Genomic DNA, 15749 nt, shown 5'->3' with positions numbered 1-15749 from the left:
GCTAACCTCTTGGAGCAGGATGACTTTCAGGGTCCCAAAGATTAATTTCTGGCGGAGTTTGGGGAGAGAAAGAAAGACTTTTGCTGCTTTCCTTGAGTGCAGCCAAAAGCAGAAGAAAGAAATGGAAAGAAGCAGCCCGGTGGCCACACAAGGCACATGGGGCGAGTGAGGCATGTTCCCCCCTCCGCGCTTTTCCCCCTTCCCTCACTACCTCATGTTGTTCGCAATGCAAGTGATGCAAGCCTTGTGTTCCCACGCAGCGTGGATTAATTGCTTTGGGGGTTGCTTTGGGGGCGACATTTCTCTGCGGACCACCAAAATTTTCTTGCAGACCACCATTGATATATGGAGAAGATCACATCCCGAGAAAAAAACAATTTACATTCTATTCAAATCCTCATCAAATATGGACACGAATTGATATGGCATGGATGAATGGGGAAATAGCAAATGAGATAAAAGGGATTGAAATTTTACCTAATGAATGGGCAGATCACAATCCAATTCAGATAATATGGAACGGTAGGGAAAAACCCAAGAAAAGATGGACGTTAAATACTCAGTTAATAAGAGAAAAAGAATACACCAACAAACTCAAGGAGGAATTAAATTATTTCTTAAAGGAAAATGATAATGGAGCAACTACAAAACAAAACATTTGGGATACAATGAAGGCAGTAATAAGAGGTAATCTCTTATAACGCCAAGAGGAATAAGGAAAAATACACCCAGCAAAACAAATTACAACAAAAAATTAAGGAATTAGAAACTCAATTACAGAGTACCCCAAAGGATTCAAAATTGCAAAATCAGATAATAATAACTAAACATAAATTGAATTTAATTGAACAAGAGAGAATGATTATAAATTTGAATACAACTAGACAAACTTATTTTGAGCATGCTAATAAGCCAGAGAGATGGCTATCATATAGACTAAAAAAAAGGAAAGAAAAAGAGATTGATATACCAGCTAATAGATGGAAAGGGGGATATACAACAGGAGATAGAACTGAAAAAAGAAATTGTCCATAAGTATTTTGAAGAGTTATATAAAAAGGAAGAAGTTAACGAAGATAGAATAAGAAACTATTTAGATGAAGTGAAGGATAAAGCAACTGGAGAAGAAATGGAAGGATTATTAAGACATTACTTGGTTTGAATTGAAATCAGCAATAGAGAACCAGAAAAACAATAAATCCCCGGGACCAGATGGGATTCCAGGGGAGCTGTACAAGGCAATAGCAGAACAAATAGGACCTCTTATGGTGGAAGTTTTTAATGATGTCTTATTGGCAGCCAGGATGCCGGACTCATGGAGGGGGGCATTGATTTCGCTGATCCCGAAGGAGGATTCGAATTGATATATATATATATATATAATTATAGGCTGATTTCACTGTTAAATACTGATTACAAAATATTCACTTCCATTATAGCAAGTAGACTAAAAAGAATGTTAAATGAGCATATATATGAAGATCAAAATGGATTTCTCCCGACCAGACAAATCAGGAACAACTTAAGAATAGTACTAGATGTCTTAGAATTTTACGAAGCCCACCCCGAAAAACAAATTGCACTTATGTTTTTAGATGCAGAGAAGGCCTTCGATAATTTAAATTGGCAATTTTTAATCCAAAAAATTTATAATATGAATTTAGGCACCAAATTTGAAAATATTATGACAACCATTTATGATACACAACAGGCTAATATTATAATAAACGGGAATATACCCGCCCCAATAAAAATAGAAAAAGGAGTCAGACAGGGCTGCCCACTCTCACCCCTGCTCTTCATATTATCATTAGAAACATTACTAATGCGAATTAGACAGAACCCAGACATAAAAGGATTAAAGGTTAAGAAAAAAGAATATAAGCTGCAAGCGTTTGTGGATGATATGATTTTTTTCATTGAGGAACCAATAGAAAGAGGACAAAAATTGATGAATGAATTAGAACAATTTGGAGCAGTAGCAGGACTTAAAATTAATAGAAAGAAAACAAAATTAATGACTAAAAATTTAACAGAAAAACAAAAAATAGAACTAGAAGAAGTTATGGGAATACAAGTGATAAAGAAAGTTAAATACTTAGGAATATGGTTGACAGCACATTGTAAGACACTTAAGGAAAATAATTATGATAAATTGAACAGGTAAAGAAGGATTTAGAAACATGGGGTAAGCTGCAACTTTCATTATTAGGCAGGATTGCTGCTATTAAAATGAATATTCTTCCAAAATTCCTATATATATTTCAGACGATCCCAATCAAAGTACACAATTTTTTTTTGAATAACTTAATAAAATAACTGTCAAATTTATCTGGCAAGGAAAAAAACCTAGAATAAATTTAAAGGCAATGCAGGATATGAAGAGCAGGGAGGGCTGGCACTTCCAAATTGGGAGTTGTATTATAGTGCAGCCTCTTTAGTATGGTTGAAGGAATGGGTGAATTTAACCAATAAGAGAATATTATTCTTAGAAGGCCATGACTTGCAGAGGGGGTGGCATGCTTTTTTATGGGATGTAGGGAAAACTTGCCAGAAATATTTCCACAGACACCTAATCAGAGACTCATTATTAACTAATTGGAAGAAAATACGGAAAAAACATTATTTAAAAATACCAATTTTGAATTTCAACAATGCAGGCGATAATTCACCCAAATAATCTGGATATCACTAAAATGATTAAATATAAGGACCTATTGGATGCACAAGGAAATTTGAAATCGCGGCAAGAACTTCAAGAGCAGGGACTAAAAATTGATCAGTGGGCATATCGTCAAATTCAAAGTAGATATAAACAGGACAAGAAAGAATTCGGAATTAACAATAAACTCCAGCAATTAGATAAAATTTTATTAGGATCAGGCAAAAAAAAATATAACGAAATTTTATAATTATTTATTAGAAGTAGAATTAGAAGAAGAAATTGTAAAAGGGAACATGATAGCCTGGAGTAGGAATATAGGACGTAGCATCACCATAACAGAATGGGAAAAGGTCTGGGGTAGAAATAATAAAATTACAAAATCGGTAGCATACAAAGAAAATGCCTATAAAATGTTTTATAGATGGCACCTTCCTCCTTCGAGATTAGCGAATAATATGAGTCCGAAATGCTGGAAATGCAAAAAAAAAGAGGGAACTTTTTTCCATATGTGGTGGTCCTGTACAGAAGCTCAAAAATATTAGCAGAAAATTAGCAATTGGCTGGAAGAAATGACAAGAGAACAGATCGAATTCAAAACAGAGTCCTTTCTGTTAGGGATCTTTGATAAACAAATATCAAAAAAAGTGAAATATATAATAATAAACATTTTGACAGCAGCCAGATTGGCTTTTGCACAATGTTGGAAGCAGCCTCATGTTCCATCAGAGGAGATGATCATTCAAAAAAAATTCAAGTTATGCAGAAATGGACAAATTAACTTTGGCATTAAAAAATAAAGACACTTCAATATACTACATCAGCTGGAACTGCTGGTACAAATGGATAGACCAAAAATAGACTTTACAAGGAAAAAGTTTATCTTTAATTAAATGATTTTTTTTTTTTTGCTCACCATACCAAATAGCAAGGATTGGCAAATAGGAAGTGCTACAGCAGCCATTATGCCAAATTTGCCAGTGGTCAAAAAAAAAGGTAAACTAATAATTTGTAATATAGTATTAAAAGAGAGTCAGTTTGTTCTAATGTTTAAGACATCGTGTTATAAACCAGGGACTGTGCGTTCTAGATATGCCTTAGCAATGGTGGGATTCAAATGATTTAACAACCAGTTCTCTGCCCTAATGAGTTCTTCCAACAGCCAGTTCGCCAACCTGAAAGTTAACAACCGGTTTTCTTGAAGTGGTGCAAACTGGCTGAATCCCACCACCGCGCCTTAGGCATGAAAGCCATCTGAATGACTTTGAACCATTCACTCTCTCTCAGCCTATGATGTCAGATTCAGACTCTAAGCCAGTCGATCAATTCCTCCTGTCATAACCAATGAATCAACACTGTTGATCTAAAAAAAAAAAAGCATATCTTGAAATTGTAGGAAAATGCTAGAAGAAAAAACACTTAAAATTAAATAGATCAAGATAGAATATGTACTAACAAAGCCCTGTATAATCTGTAAACAGAATAAAAATGTAATAGCTACTGCAATATACATTATATTTAGGACAGGACAACATACTTGAAGGTATATTAACACATCTGTATTTATAAATCTTTCATTTCTGGTATAGATAATATTATTTTATTTTTTATTTGGGTTAAATTTTCATTTTGTCTTCCTGATGGGAAGTAAATACTAACTATGCAATATTCTGTTGCACTAAAATGAATATGCATTAAAACAAAACACTGCATTTGAAAAAAGCAATATTCCACTCAGTCTGTTTCAGATCAAGACCAAAACCACAGTTCTAAACTTCAGAATTTTACATACTGATTATTTTAAATAACTCAGGGAAAAATAAAGAGCAGCAATTAAATTCCAAATTAACACTGACCACAAAGCACACACACACACACACACACACACACACACACACACACACACACACACAAAGGTGGAAGGAATGGCTAGAAACAATATCAGTAGTCAGATTCATAAAGTCACTCTTTCTATATTAGCTATAAGAACAAGTAAGTATATTTTAACACAATAAATGTTCTACCAAATATCTTTGTAACACATTAATATTCTCCTGGAAAAAAATATGCCAGTATATTTTATGATTTTACAAATTGATGACTGTCCTGATGTCCAAGTCAATGATCATATAATACTACTTAAGGCTAGATGTTAAGATCAATTCAGAATATGATTTTCTTCTTTGAAGAATATAAGAAATTTTACAGTTTCATATTTTTCTACTCAAAAAAAGAATTTCGCTATAGGAAAAGTTACTCTAAATATTTAGGTTATAAGACCAACATCACTTTAAGGATACAATATAAAAAGAAGATGTAATTCCAATTCAGCTTTTGTACTTGAATTTTACAAATCACTTCAGAAAAATCCTTGAATTATTTGTGCCTGTCAGACTATGCCCATGTCATCCAAATGTATTAGACAAGAATTCAGTAACTATCCATGAGCTTCAGAGTTGTAAGCTAATGAGATTTAAAAATATAGACCGGAATTCCAAAAATGACAGCCCACATTGCCATCTTTACAACTTTTGAACGCAAAAGACACTAAACCCATGGAGAGTATGTATTTGTCAAACTATTTTTTGAAACCTCAAGTCTTTTGCAGTCTTAGCCATGTGATCTGCTAAAATTCTAAAATGCACAAAAATAGCAGCATTGGCCCTAAAACCAAGCATAACGCAATTAAAAATAAACTCCTAATGGAAACTCCTTCTGGCTCTATTAGAAACCAGACAATCCTGATTCAACCTACTAGAATGATATGGTGTTGGCTTTGACTTTTCATCACCTTCTTTGCAGCCTTCTCCAAAATGTTAACTAGCCATTAAAAGGTTGCCTGTCCCTATTCTAATGAGAACATAGGACAGCATTGGTCCATATAGCTCAATACTTTCAAACTGACCTGCCTAGAGATGCTAGTGATAGAACCAGAGACAAGTGGCATTCAAAATTCTTCCCCAAAGATTTAAGAGGACACGCACAAGTGAAGGGAATAGACCAAAGTGATACCACCTAAATACTACATAGTGGAGTAAAAGAGTTTAGAATGAATTCTGTGTTCACTGATAAAAACAGCCTTAAAAACAGCCTGGAATATAAATATATCTGTAGAAAATATAAACAATTCTTCTTCAGCTCAAAATGTTGCAAAGATCTAAGCCAGACTACAATTGCAGATTAGTTATGCTATATGATGACTTTGATATCTTTTCTGATTCTTGCATAATACTGTTTCCAACCAGTTTAGAACAGGGATGCATACTATAAGACAGAAGCTCTCTGAGACTTCCAGAAGTTGTAATGTATATAAGCCAGAAGGGAAAATTAATAACTATATACTTATATTTAATTAGATGTTTACATTAATGTAGTAAAATCAAATTTAGCACTTTCTACTATTTTCCAAGTATGCGTCACCTTTCCATATGTCCCTTGATTTAGAAGCCACTGAACAATATGTAGGATGTAAACCAATTAGAGGCAGAAATCAATTACCGCTATAAGTTTCCCTGTAGATTAAGTTGCAACTGCCAGAAGTTCTTTATTTATTTCATCAAATTCTCCCTTGAGTCAAGACTGACTCTTGGAGACCACAAAGACATGTTCATATTGTTTTTCCAATCAACAATATGTAATTCGGGTGCTAATAAGATAAATGCTATCTCTGAGCCTCAGTGGCGCAGTGGTTAGAGTGCAATACTGCAGGCTACTTCTGCTGACTGCCGGCTGCCTGCAATTTGGCAGATCGAATCCCACCAGACTCAAGGATGACTCAACTTTCCATCCTTCCGAGGTGGGTAAAATGAGGATTCAAATTGTTGGGGGCAATATGCTGACTCTGTAAACCGCTTAAAGAAGGCTATAAAGCACTATAAAGCGGTATATAAGTCTAAGTGCTATTGCTATTGATGTGCAAATTTCAGATTATGGGAAGTAATTTGACTCAATTCTGGGCATCACAGTTCCAAAAGGACAGAGACAAATTGGAGAGCCAAGAAGACAGTGAGGAAGCCAAGCACTCTGAGGAGTGCTAAAGTTTCTGTATATGTTTAGCTTATAGAAGAAACCACTGAGGAAAGATATATAAGAATTTTCAAATATCTAAAGGGTTGCTTTTACATAGAAAGGAGGTTTATTTAGTTTCTATTAGGGCAGACTAAGATATAAGAAAAAAACATCATAATTGTATTAGATCTCAGTCAGCAGAACAGGACATCATATGAGCCATGATTTCTCCTGCTCTGGAATTCTTCAGTCAGAGGTTAGGTGATCATATGTCAGAGATGCTGTAGTACAGTGATCCCCAACCTTTTTTATGGCGCGGCCCGGTACCGGCATTAGCTGGGCGCCGCCATCTTTTTGATGAAAAAATGCTTCCGGTGAGCTTTCTACCCGGAAAAGCTCACCGGAAGCACTTTTCATCAAAAAGATGGCGGCGCCCAGCAAGCCAGCGGCCCGGTAGGACTTGTTCCACGGACCGGTACCAGTCCGCGGACCGGTGGTTGGGGACCCCTGCTGTAGTAGACCGTACACTGAGCATGTAGATGAACTCTTAAGGATTAGATGACTGTTAAGGTCCTTGCTAACTACATGAGATTATGAATACATAAGTGATTGGTCTCAAGCTTCTTCCAGTTTTTTTTAAAGTCAATCATACTACTGCCCACATTTATTCAGAAGCAAACCTTAAGTTAATAAAATTTAATCCCATGTAAGGGTGTTTTTATACAGAGTTTTTCATGTTACCGACCCAAGTTATTATGCTGCTATTTTATCTTTCTCTCCAAAAGAGAGGGAGAAGCATAAGGAAACACAGGAAAATTTTCTGGATCCTTTTAAAATTACAAATAACATACATGTTGAACTAATTTAGAATAGCATACAGCTGGAAGGTACCTTGGAGGTTTTCTAGTCCAGCCCGTTGCTCAAGCAGGAGACCTATATAAGTGACTGTCTAACCTCTTCTTAAAAACCTGCAGTGATGGAGCAGCCACAATTTCTGGAGGCAAGCTGTTCCACTGGTTAATTGTCCTCACTGTTAGCAAGTTTATCCTTAATTCCAGGTTGCTTCTCTCTTTAGCACTTAGCAATAGCACTTACTTATATACCGCTTCACAGCGCTTTCCAGCCCTGTCTAAGCTGTTTGCAGAGTCAGCATATTGCTTTTAATAATCTAGGTCCTCATTTTATCCACCTTGGAAGGATGGAAAGCTGAGTCAACCTTGAGCCTGGTGAGATTCGAACTGCCAAATTGCAGGCAGCCGGCAGTCAGCAGAAGTAGCCCTGTAGTACTACATTCTAATCACTGCGCCACCATGGCTCTTTGATTAATTTCCAACTTTTGTTTCTTGTCCTGTCCAATGGTGCTTTGTAGAATAATTTGACCCCTTCTTCTTTCTGGCAGCCCCTCAAATATTGGAATGCTGCTATCATGTCACCCCTAATTCTTATTTTCTTTAGACTAGCTAAATCCAAATCCTGCAGCTGTTCTTCATATGTTTTAGTATCCAGGCTTTTGATCCTCTTAGCTGCTCTTCTCTGAACTTTTTCCAAAGTCTCAACATCTTTTTTGTATTATGATGACCAAAATTGGTTGCAGTATTCCAGGTTGCAGAGACAATGATTCATTTGAATCCAAAATAAATTAAATAACAGACAGTCTCAAATCCTAGGACATGCATTCTTGTGAATAGACATGTAGCACCAAAAATATATCTAAAGGCGTTTAATGGGTTTGGAGGACAAAGGAGACGGATGCCATAAATAAGGCTTAATGTCTTCCATTTCCCTCAATCTTTTGGAACATGGCCTTTTTAAGTTGTATTATTGTTATCATGGATTGTTGCAGTCAGGTTGTAAGAAAGAAAGAAAATATAAGACATTTCAGATGTATAACCCATATTAACTGTCTCCAGCCTCTGGTCCATGACCCGGTACAAGACTGCGACCCATTGGGAATCAAGCTGCACACACACACAGATGGCAAGTGCAGAAGCACTCAAAGCTCCATTGTGCAAGCAGTGGGTGCGCCTGTGAAACTATCCTGTCCCCACCACTACTGCCCCTGCTGCTAATCCACAAAGCCGGAAAGGTTGGGGACTATTCTACCTATATGACAAAAACATTCTATTTCAGTGAAATGGTACCATCTGACAGTTTTTCTACTTCGAATGCAATTTGCGTAGGAATTGGTTACAAGGATCCAAAGAGTACTATTATTATTATTATTCAACACAATACAAAGCAATATAATCATATAAAATCTTATTTCAAAAGCAAAGCAAAAGTATAACCACTGCAAATTGGCTAAGCATCAAGTCAAACTTGTTTCCTACTTCTTCAGATTGCTTGTATACATAATGCTTTTAATTTTAGAAACATTTCTCACACTATTGTAGACGTTTCCTTAAGTGATACCAGGGTCTGGACAAGCCAATGCTATGCGGATAAGAAAAACATTCATCACATATCAAAGGAGTGTCTGATTTAAAAAAGAAAAACTATAAATAATTGTCATGTATTGTTTTGTAAGTTACCGAATGAGATATTTTTAATTAATAGTCATTTTCTAAAATGCTTCATATCATTCATACTGAACACAATTAACTTATAAACACAGAATGGATGCAGTGCTGCCTTGTTTATTTCTTTGTCTACAACACTGGCATGCTGCCTATTCCTGGAGGCTCTAAGCAGTTAAACAGATGTGCCAGTCTACAATTCCTAGATTTCTTAGTCTTACCAAGCATTGGATCCCAACATACCTGGAATATACAAGATTGGGGCAAATTAGCTCAGGGACAGGTCATGTGCTTCTAATACAAAAAGACTTTATACTACAATATGGTCTTGGAGTATTGTAGCCATTTTTTATAGCACATAGCCTTAAATGAGTGGTAATATTTCAATAATGTGTTTGTCCATGGTTGAATTAATTACAATTTACTCAGGTATTTCCATTTTCTGAGTTTTTATGACGACACTGAACTATATATTAATCAAGGACTAAATCTTCACAATAAATTACGATAGAATATGTCTGACTTTTATAATTCAGTGTGGTGTCCGAATATAGAAATATTTGGTTTTGCTTGTAAAGGTTTCTATGCTCATGCTAAAAGTTAAATAGCAACATTTAAAGCTACAATTATTTTCCATATGATTATAGGGCTTACAATCAATGAAACCACAATGGCTGAATTTGCAAAACCTCCTAGTCAAAGCAAAACACTGCCTTTTTGCTTCAGTGCCCTAATACAGTTCCCCTGTTTTAAGACTTTGGATTAGCTTCAATAGAACCTGAATTCAATCCTCACATCATAAGATCTCTGAAGAGGAACTTGATCAGAGGAAAGATCCTAGTCCCGACAGTCAAATTGCTCAATTGTTTCTCCAGGTAAAAAAGACCAACACATTGAGAAAACATGGGAAATTTACGAACATCAATATAACATCTGGGTTTTCCATTAAAATCGCTGAATGATAGATAGATAGATAGATAGATAGATAGATAGATAGATAGATAGATAGATAGATGATTTCTTTAATGGAAGCAGTGCACATAGTCTCTTTGTTCTAAGAGACTTATCTACTTGAAAAAAATACTTATCAATGGCTTACTAAACATATACTGAGCCACAGCTTGCACAACAGAATATATTCAGAATATATTCTGCCCTAAACCATATTACTAAACAGCGTCTAGTTTATAAATGTGCAAAGCTGTATCATGTTTGGTATGGCTTCAGAGTAATCTGAAGTCTGCTGGTGATTGCGCTTTGGTTTGTGCACATTTCTAAACATTTGTTTACTTAACCATGGCTTGTTAAATAATTGTTTCATTTTACATAACACTGGATCTTGGACTTTTTTATTCAATCTGCCTTTGGATTATGGATTTCCTGTCTGGCCACTCACAGATTAGTAATCATACCTCTTCAGCCCCTATTCTTACAACTGGTACACCACAGGGTTGCGTGTTGAGTCCCTTATTCTATACTCTTTATGTGCATGACTGCATTCCCATCTCTGGGGGTGATGAGTCTGCCTACCGAGATGAGGTGGACCAGTTGCTTTCGTGGTGTGGAGACAGTAACTTGGTCCTCAACATCAATAAGACCAAGGAGCTTATAGTGGACTATAGAAGGAACAGATCAAACATTTGATCTGTTCTGACCTTGCTTATCAATGGAGCAAGTGGCCAGTTTTAAGTTTCTGGGTGTTACCCTAAAAGAGGACCTGACCTGGGGTGCCCACATTGCAGCACTAGTCAAAAGGGCCCAGCAGAGATTATATTACCTTCTCAGAAAACAACAACTGAATGAAAAACTGCTGGTAATCTTTTACCGCTGCACCATACAGAGTATCTTAACTTATTGCACCTCTGTATGGTTTGCCTATTGCACAGTGGCAGATAGGACAGCACTCCGGAGGTTAACGTCATTGCCCAGAAGATCATTCATTGGTTGTCTTTGGAAGAGCTTTATAGCTCCCGCTGCCTTAAAAAAGTTCAAAGTATTCTCAAAGATCCATCTCATCCTGGGCAACCTTTTTTTGAACTATTACTATCTCGCAGACAGTACACAATAATAAAAACAAGGACAAATAGGCTGAAAAACAGCTTCTATTCCAGGGCAGTAACTCTACTGAATTCTACTGTATAGTGCAATATTAATGATATCAGGGTTTTTCGATTCAATGTATAGAATGTGAAGGATGTGTGTTTATGTTTATTTTCATAGTCATATTTTCATATACATTGAAGATGGTATTTAATTTGTACGAGTTGCAATGACAATAAAATTAAACTAAAATAAACATGCCTATAAATAATTTGCAAGTTGCAATAGTAGACTCACACAAGATCCCAAATAGCAATCAAACAAACTAAATTTTAACCTACTCTTGCAGCTAGAACACATCACTCAAATATTCTGAATATTTATCTATGTACCACATTTAACACAAGACTTGAGGAAAAAGGTGTCTGCAAATTTTGTCTTCTAAAATATTCCACTATAGGCTGGCTGGCTGTGGAAAATGAACTCCTCCTATTTGCTTGACCCTCCAGTCAAGCCTTGGCATTCAAAAATTTAAAGTTGGATCCCACAGTGAAATCATGCACATAACACCCATTCCCAAAGATGTGATTACCGTATTTATTTATGCTTTTATTCTGCTCTATATTCTTTTTTTTTGGGGGGGGGGGGAGATCCTAAAAGGTACAGAAGGAGATGGCTGGCAGCAAAAAGGCATAAAAACGACAGAAAGAAAGAAAAAACTCCCTTATAGATCAGACCAAGAAGAACATTTACCAAAAATGGTCGGTCGCTTCATCGGAGCATATGTCACAAAGAGCAGGGCACTCGGAGGAAACCTGCAAGTCCAAATGCCGGCCCCGATCCTGTGCAGAAGGCGCACGTGCCCCGCACTCCAGTCCTCGGATGCCCACTGATCGATCTCTGATCCAGCCTCCCGCCCACCCCGGGATTCCGAGTGAGCCAGCCGCCCCCACAGTGCTGAAAGCCGCCCCCCCGGTCCCGCCCCCGCCCGAAGGGAAAACGACGCGGGCGCTTCTTGCCTGCCTTGCGGGAGGCTACGAAGGATGGGAGGTGGTCACAAAAGGAAAGAGAGCGAAGGGGAAGCCTGGCGTGGCACGGAAACCGTAGCAGACAGCCGTCGGGGGAAGCCCACAGGCCAAAGCCTGGGTCCCGGCAGCAAGGGAAGGGCGCTGCGCTATAGTCTGCGGGTGTCCACAACACGCGCCGACCAGAAAGCCTCTCCCCCGCGGCGAAAAACAGCCTGCCGACTGGGCCTTCTTCCTCCTCCTCCTCCTCCTTCTCCGCAGCGAAGGGGAGCAGCTCTTCTCTCCCACCTCGCAGTCAAGCCGCAGCCCGGAACGCTGCTCGGTGCCCCGCGTGGCCTCCACCTCCCCTTCCTGGGTTGGTGCGACTGCCTCCGTCCCTGCGGCAGGAGATCGGCTCCGGGGATGGGCTGGCTGCCCCCAACCTAGTTCACGACCCGGCCGGGCCGACCGCGCGCGCTTGTGCAACGCGCTGCAGCTCCTGGGCAACCCCGGGGCGGGCAGGAGCATCGGAAGGGCGGCAGTGGCCCCTGCGGGCGCACCCGCCAACACCCTACCCTTTGGAGTGCTCCGTCTCCTCCTCATTGTCGCCGTCGATGCCGCAGGTGTCCTGATCGTCCAGCTCGAGGCTTTGCTGACTGGCGGCAGACTCGCTGTCCTCCGCCATCACGGGGAGAAGGTGGGTGGGAGGGGAGGAGGGACTCTCCGGCAGGAGCCTATGAAATGCAGCCGGTCCGACGCGCAGGCAGATAGGCCGCAGCCGCCGGAGCAGCGCCGCCTAGCGGTCGACTCCTTCGGATGTTGCCAGGGTGAGGTTCATCCCGCGCAGATAGAGATTGCCCCGATGCCCACCTGCTCCTCCGAGGAGCTGGATCTTGGACGGCGGGTAGCGATGGCTCTTCAGTGAATGCCATCGCTTGCCGGCTCTTCCGACAGGCTCCCCGTGGGCGCTGCTCCGCCCCTGCAGTTATATCCGCCGAACAGCCCGTTGAGGTAAGTTAGAGGAGCGAGAGGGGGCGGCGATGCCAGGCCCCTCAAGCAACGACCCTTGAAGCGGGGCTGCTGAATGAGGCGCCCTGAGGGGCTGGGTCCGTGCACGCCAAGCTCAAGCCCGGCAACCGCGTTAGGGTTGAGCAGCTTGTCTTGCCAAGTGAAAGCGGCCGGAACGGACTTCGGAACCGTGTAACGTGGCGGAGCTTCGTTTTTCCCTGCTCTGGCCGCGTATTAGCAGCGCACTTTTTCGTGGGACGCAGCGGAGGAAATCCCAAATAGCAGATGGCAACCCACAGAAGCAACTCTTCGAAGACTCCCTTGTCAAGGCGGTGGGGGAGTCGTTTTGCCCTGAAATGTTGTCCAACATCTTTGTGTAAGTTATTCAAATTAATAGGCAAAGGAATAAATGAGAACTTGATCGATATGTTTTAAAGAACAATTGTCAGCATAGCAAAATTGATCTTATTTCCAACAAATAATGGGTAATAAAAAAGAAATGTTTGCATCAGCATTTTGTTTGAAATTTAGTTAATTTGAAAGGATGCTATCATTTTTTTTAAAAAAAGTTATTCCCCCCCCCCCAAATGCACCTGAAACTTTTATGCATTCACAAAGGGCATTCTAATGTATTCTCTTTTAAAAAATAATTGTAAACGGCAAGTTTGCTGATCATAATGTTGCTTTGCTCTGTAACATGAGAAATATTTTTCGTCTAATGCTAAAGGGTACTGGAAACCTTTGCTCTTTCATTGGCCTTTGACCTATTGGCTTCTGATGGGATCATAGCTCCTGCTCTGCCTGGTTAGCTGAGAACTAAGGTTTTACATGGCTACAGGTTCTACAATTGTCAGCTAACATCGTGCAAAACTGTTTACTGGTTGTCAAACAACAGAAATCTACAATTCTGCTAATCTTAAGTGGTGGGCAGCAGTGGTGTACTGACTATTTAGGCCAAGAAGATGATGGAGAATGGAAAGTCACTATCATGATGATATTATAGAAGAGCAGAGTAAGAATGGCATGCAAGTTTTTTAAAAAAATATTTGTCCCAGTGGCATTATACCTCCAAGTGTTACTTTCCAATTTTTAGTAAATAAGATTTATTTTCAGAATAAGAAAAAGATCTTTTGGAAGAAACAGCCAAAACCTGATTATTAATTAAACAAGTAGTTTACTAAGTTCTCACATGTATATAGCTAGTTTAGCCAATTGTGATTAGGAATATATTTTCAATTTTTTGGCACAGGCCTTTAAAAATACTGGAATATTTAAAATTCAGTAGAGGTCTCGAGGCAGGCAGCTTTAGGAAAGCAATAGCACATATGCTGTAATTCAGGGGTTTTCAAACTTGACAGCTTTAAGACTTGTGGACTTCAACTGCCAGAATTCCTCCTCCAGTCATTTAGCTCAGAAATTCTGGGAGTTGAAATCCACAAGTCTTAAACTTGCCAAGTTTGAAGACCCTTGTTGTAGTTAATAAAATGGTACAATGAATCTGGATGATAGTTTGTGAAGGCCAATGGTAAGAAACATAGGGACCAGAGGCTGTTCCTCTCCAAAGTTTGAGTTGTTTCAGGTTGCCATCTTTAAAGTTCTGAATAGAGTGTCTATGGAGATTCTCAGTCATCCAGATCATGGTTGTCCCAAAGGTGCTTTTTCAATAGACAATGGGACTTTCTGGTTTTTCTTTGAAGATGTTTCACTTCTCATTCAAGAAGTTTCTTCAGCTCTTGTATGAGAAGTTAAACGTCTTCAAAGAAAAACCAGAAAATCCAGTTGCCTCTTGAAAAAGCACCTTTGGGACATTCTGAATAGAGTAATTCCAACAATTATGGGAAAGATTACTTTCAAGGGAAAACATTATGGGAAAGATTACTTTCAAGGGAAAACATTTCCCTAGAAATGACATATCCCTAGTCCTGGGTAATTTCTATGTATGTGCGTGAGCATCGGGTAAAATTCAACCACCTCAGCCCACCTCGGGAGAGGTGGTAGGGACAATTTGAATTGGTAAAAAATCGCCCCAGTTGCTATTACTATTATACCAAGTATAGCAAGCCACACCCATAGCCATGCCCACAGAGCCAGTAGGGAAAAATTTTGAATTTCACCCCTGGTGAGCATGTGAAAGAAAATGAGAGAGAGATGTATTGCAGTATCATGATGCAAACTTTATCCCTTATGTGCAATGTTGCTTGTATGAAAGGTGTTTTTTGTTCTGTATTTCCAATTTTAGTAGAATCCCACCTATCTTTTTAACTTAGTATGCAGGGCTTCTTTCGGGCTGAGGAACACATTTAGCATTTAAGTATTGCATTTATTTTCCAAAATGAGTGGGACCAACGCAAAAATTCAATATTTCATTTACATTCAGATAAGAAGTTATGTTTTCCTATTAATTGTTTTTAGATGCATTTTTATGGTTCTGAATTTTTTTTAAAAACCCTGTTATTTTAGAACCTCAATATCTGTTCAGTGATATGTTATTATATATCTGTATTCTAAAAT

At 38.9% G+C, this 15749-nt stretch overlaps 1 protein-coding gene across 4 annotated transcripts in view; it reads right to left on the bottom strand.

Annotated features, from left to right (window-relative positions):
* NMT2 (N-myristoyltransferase 2) overlaps positions 1 to 12929 on the bottom strand; it is a 46063-nt gene extending 33134 nt beyond the window's left edge. For all 4 annotated transcript variants that reach the window (XM_026681385.2, XM_026681387.2, XM_087945757.1 and 1 more), the window contains exon 1: positions 12806 to 12929. In XM_026681385.2, the coding sequence (XP_026537170.1) occupies positions 12806 to 12915 (110 nt within the window). In that variant the 5' untranslated portion in view covers positions 12916 to 12929. The remainder of the gene's footprint in view (positions 1 to 12805) is intronic.
* Positions 12930 to 15749: the final 2820 nt, after the last annotated feature.

This window comes from Notechis scutatus, chromosome Z (genome assembly GCF_049901735.1).
Source record: "Notechis scutatus isolate UNSWTSFEM ecotype Mainland chromosome Z, rNotScu1.2, whole genome shotgun sequence".
In the NCBI taxonomy this organism is placed as follows: Eukaryota; Metazoa; Chordata; class Lepidosauria; order Squamata; family Elapidae; genus Notechis; species Notechis scutatus.
This window is presented reverse-complemented; position numbering and strand designations above follow the sequence as displayed.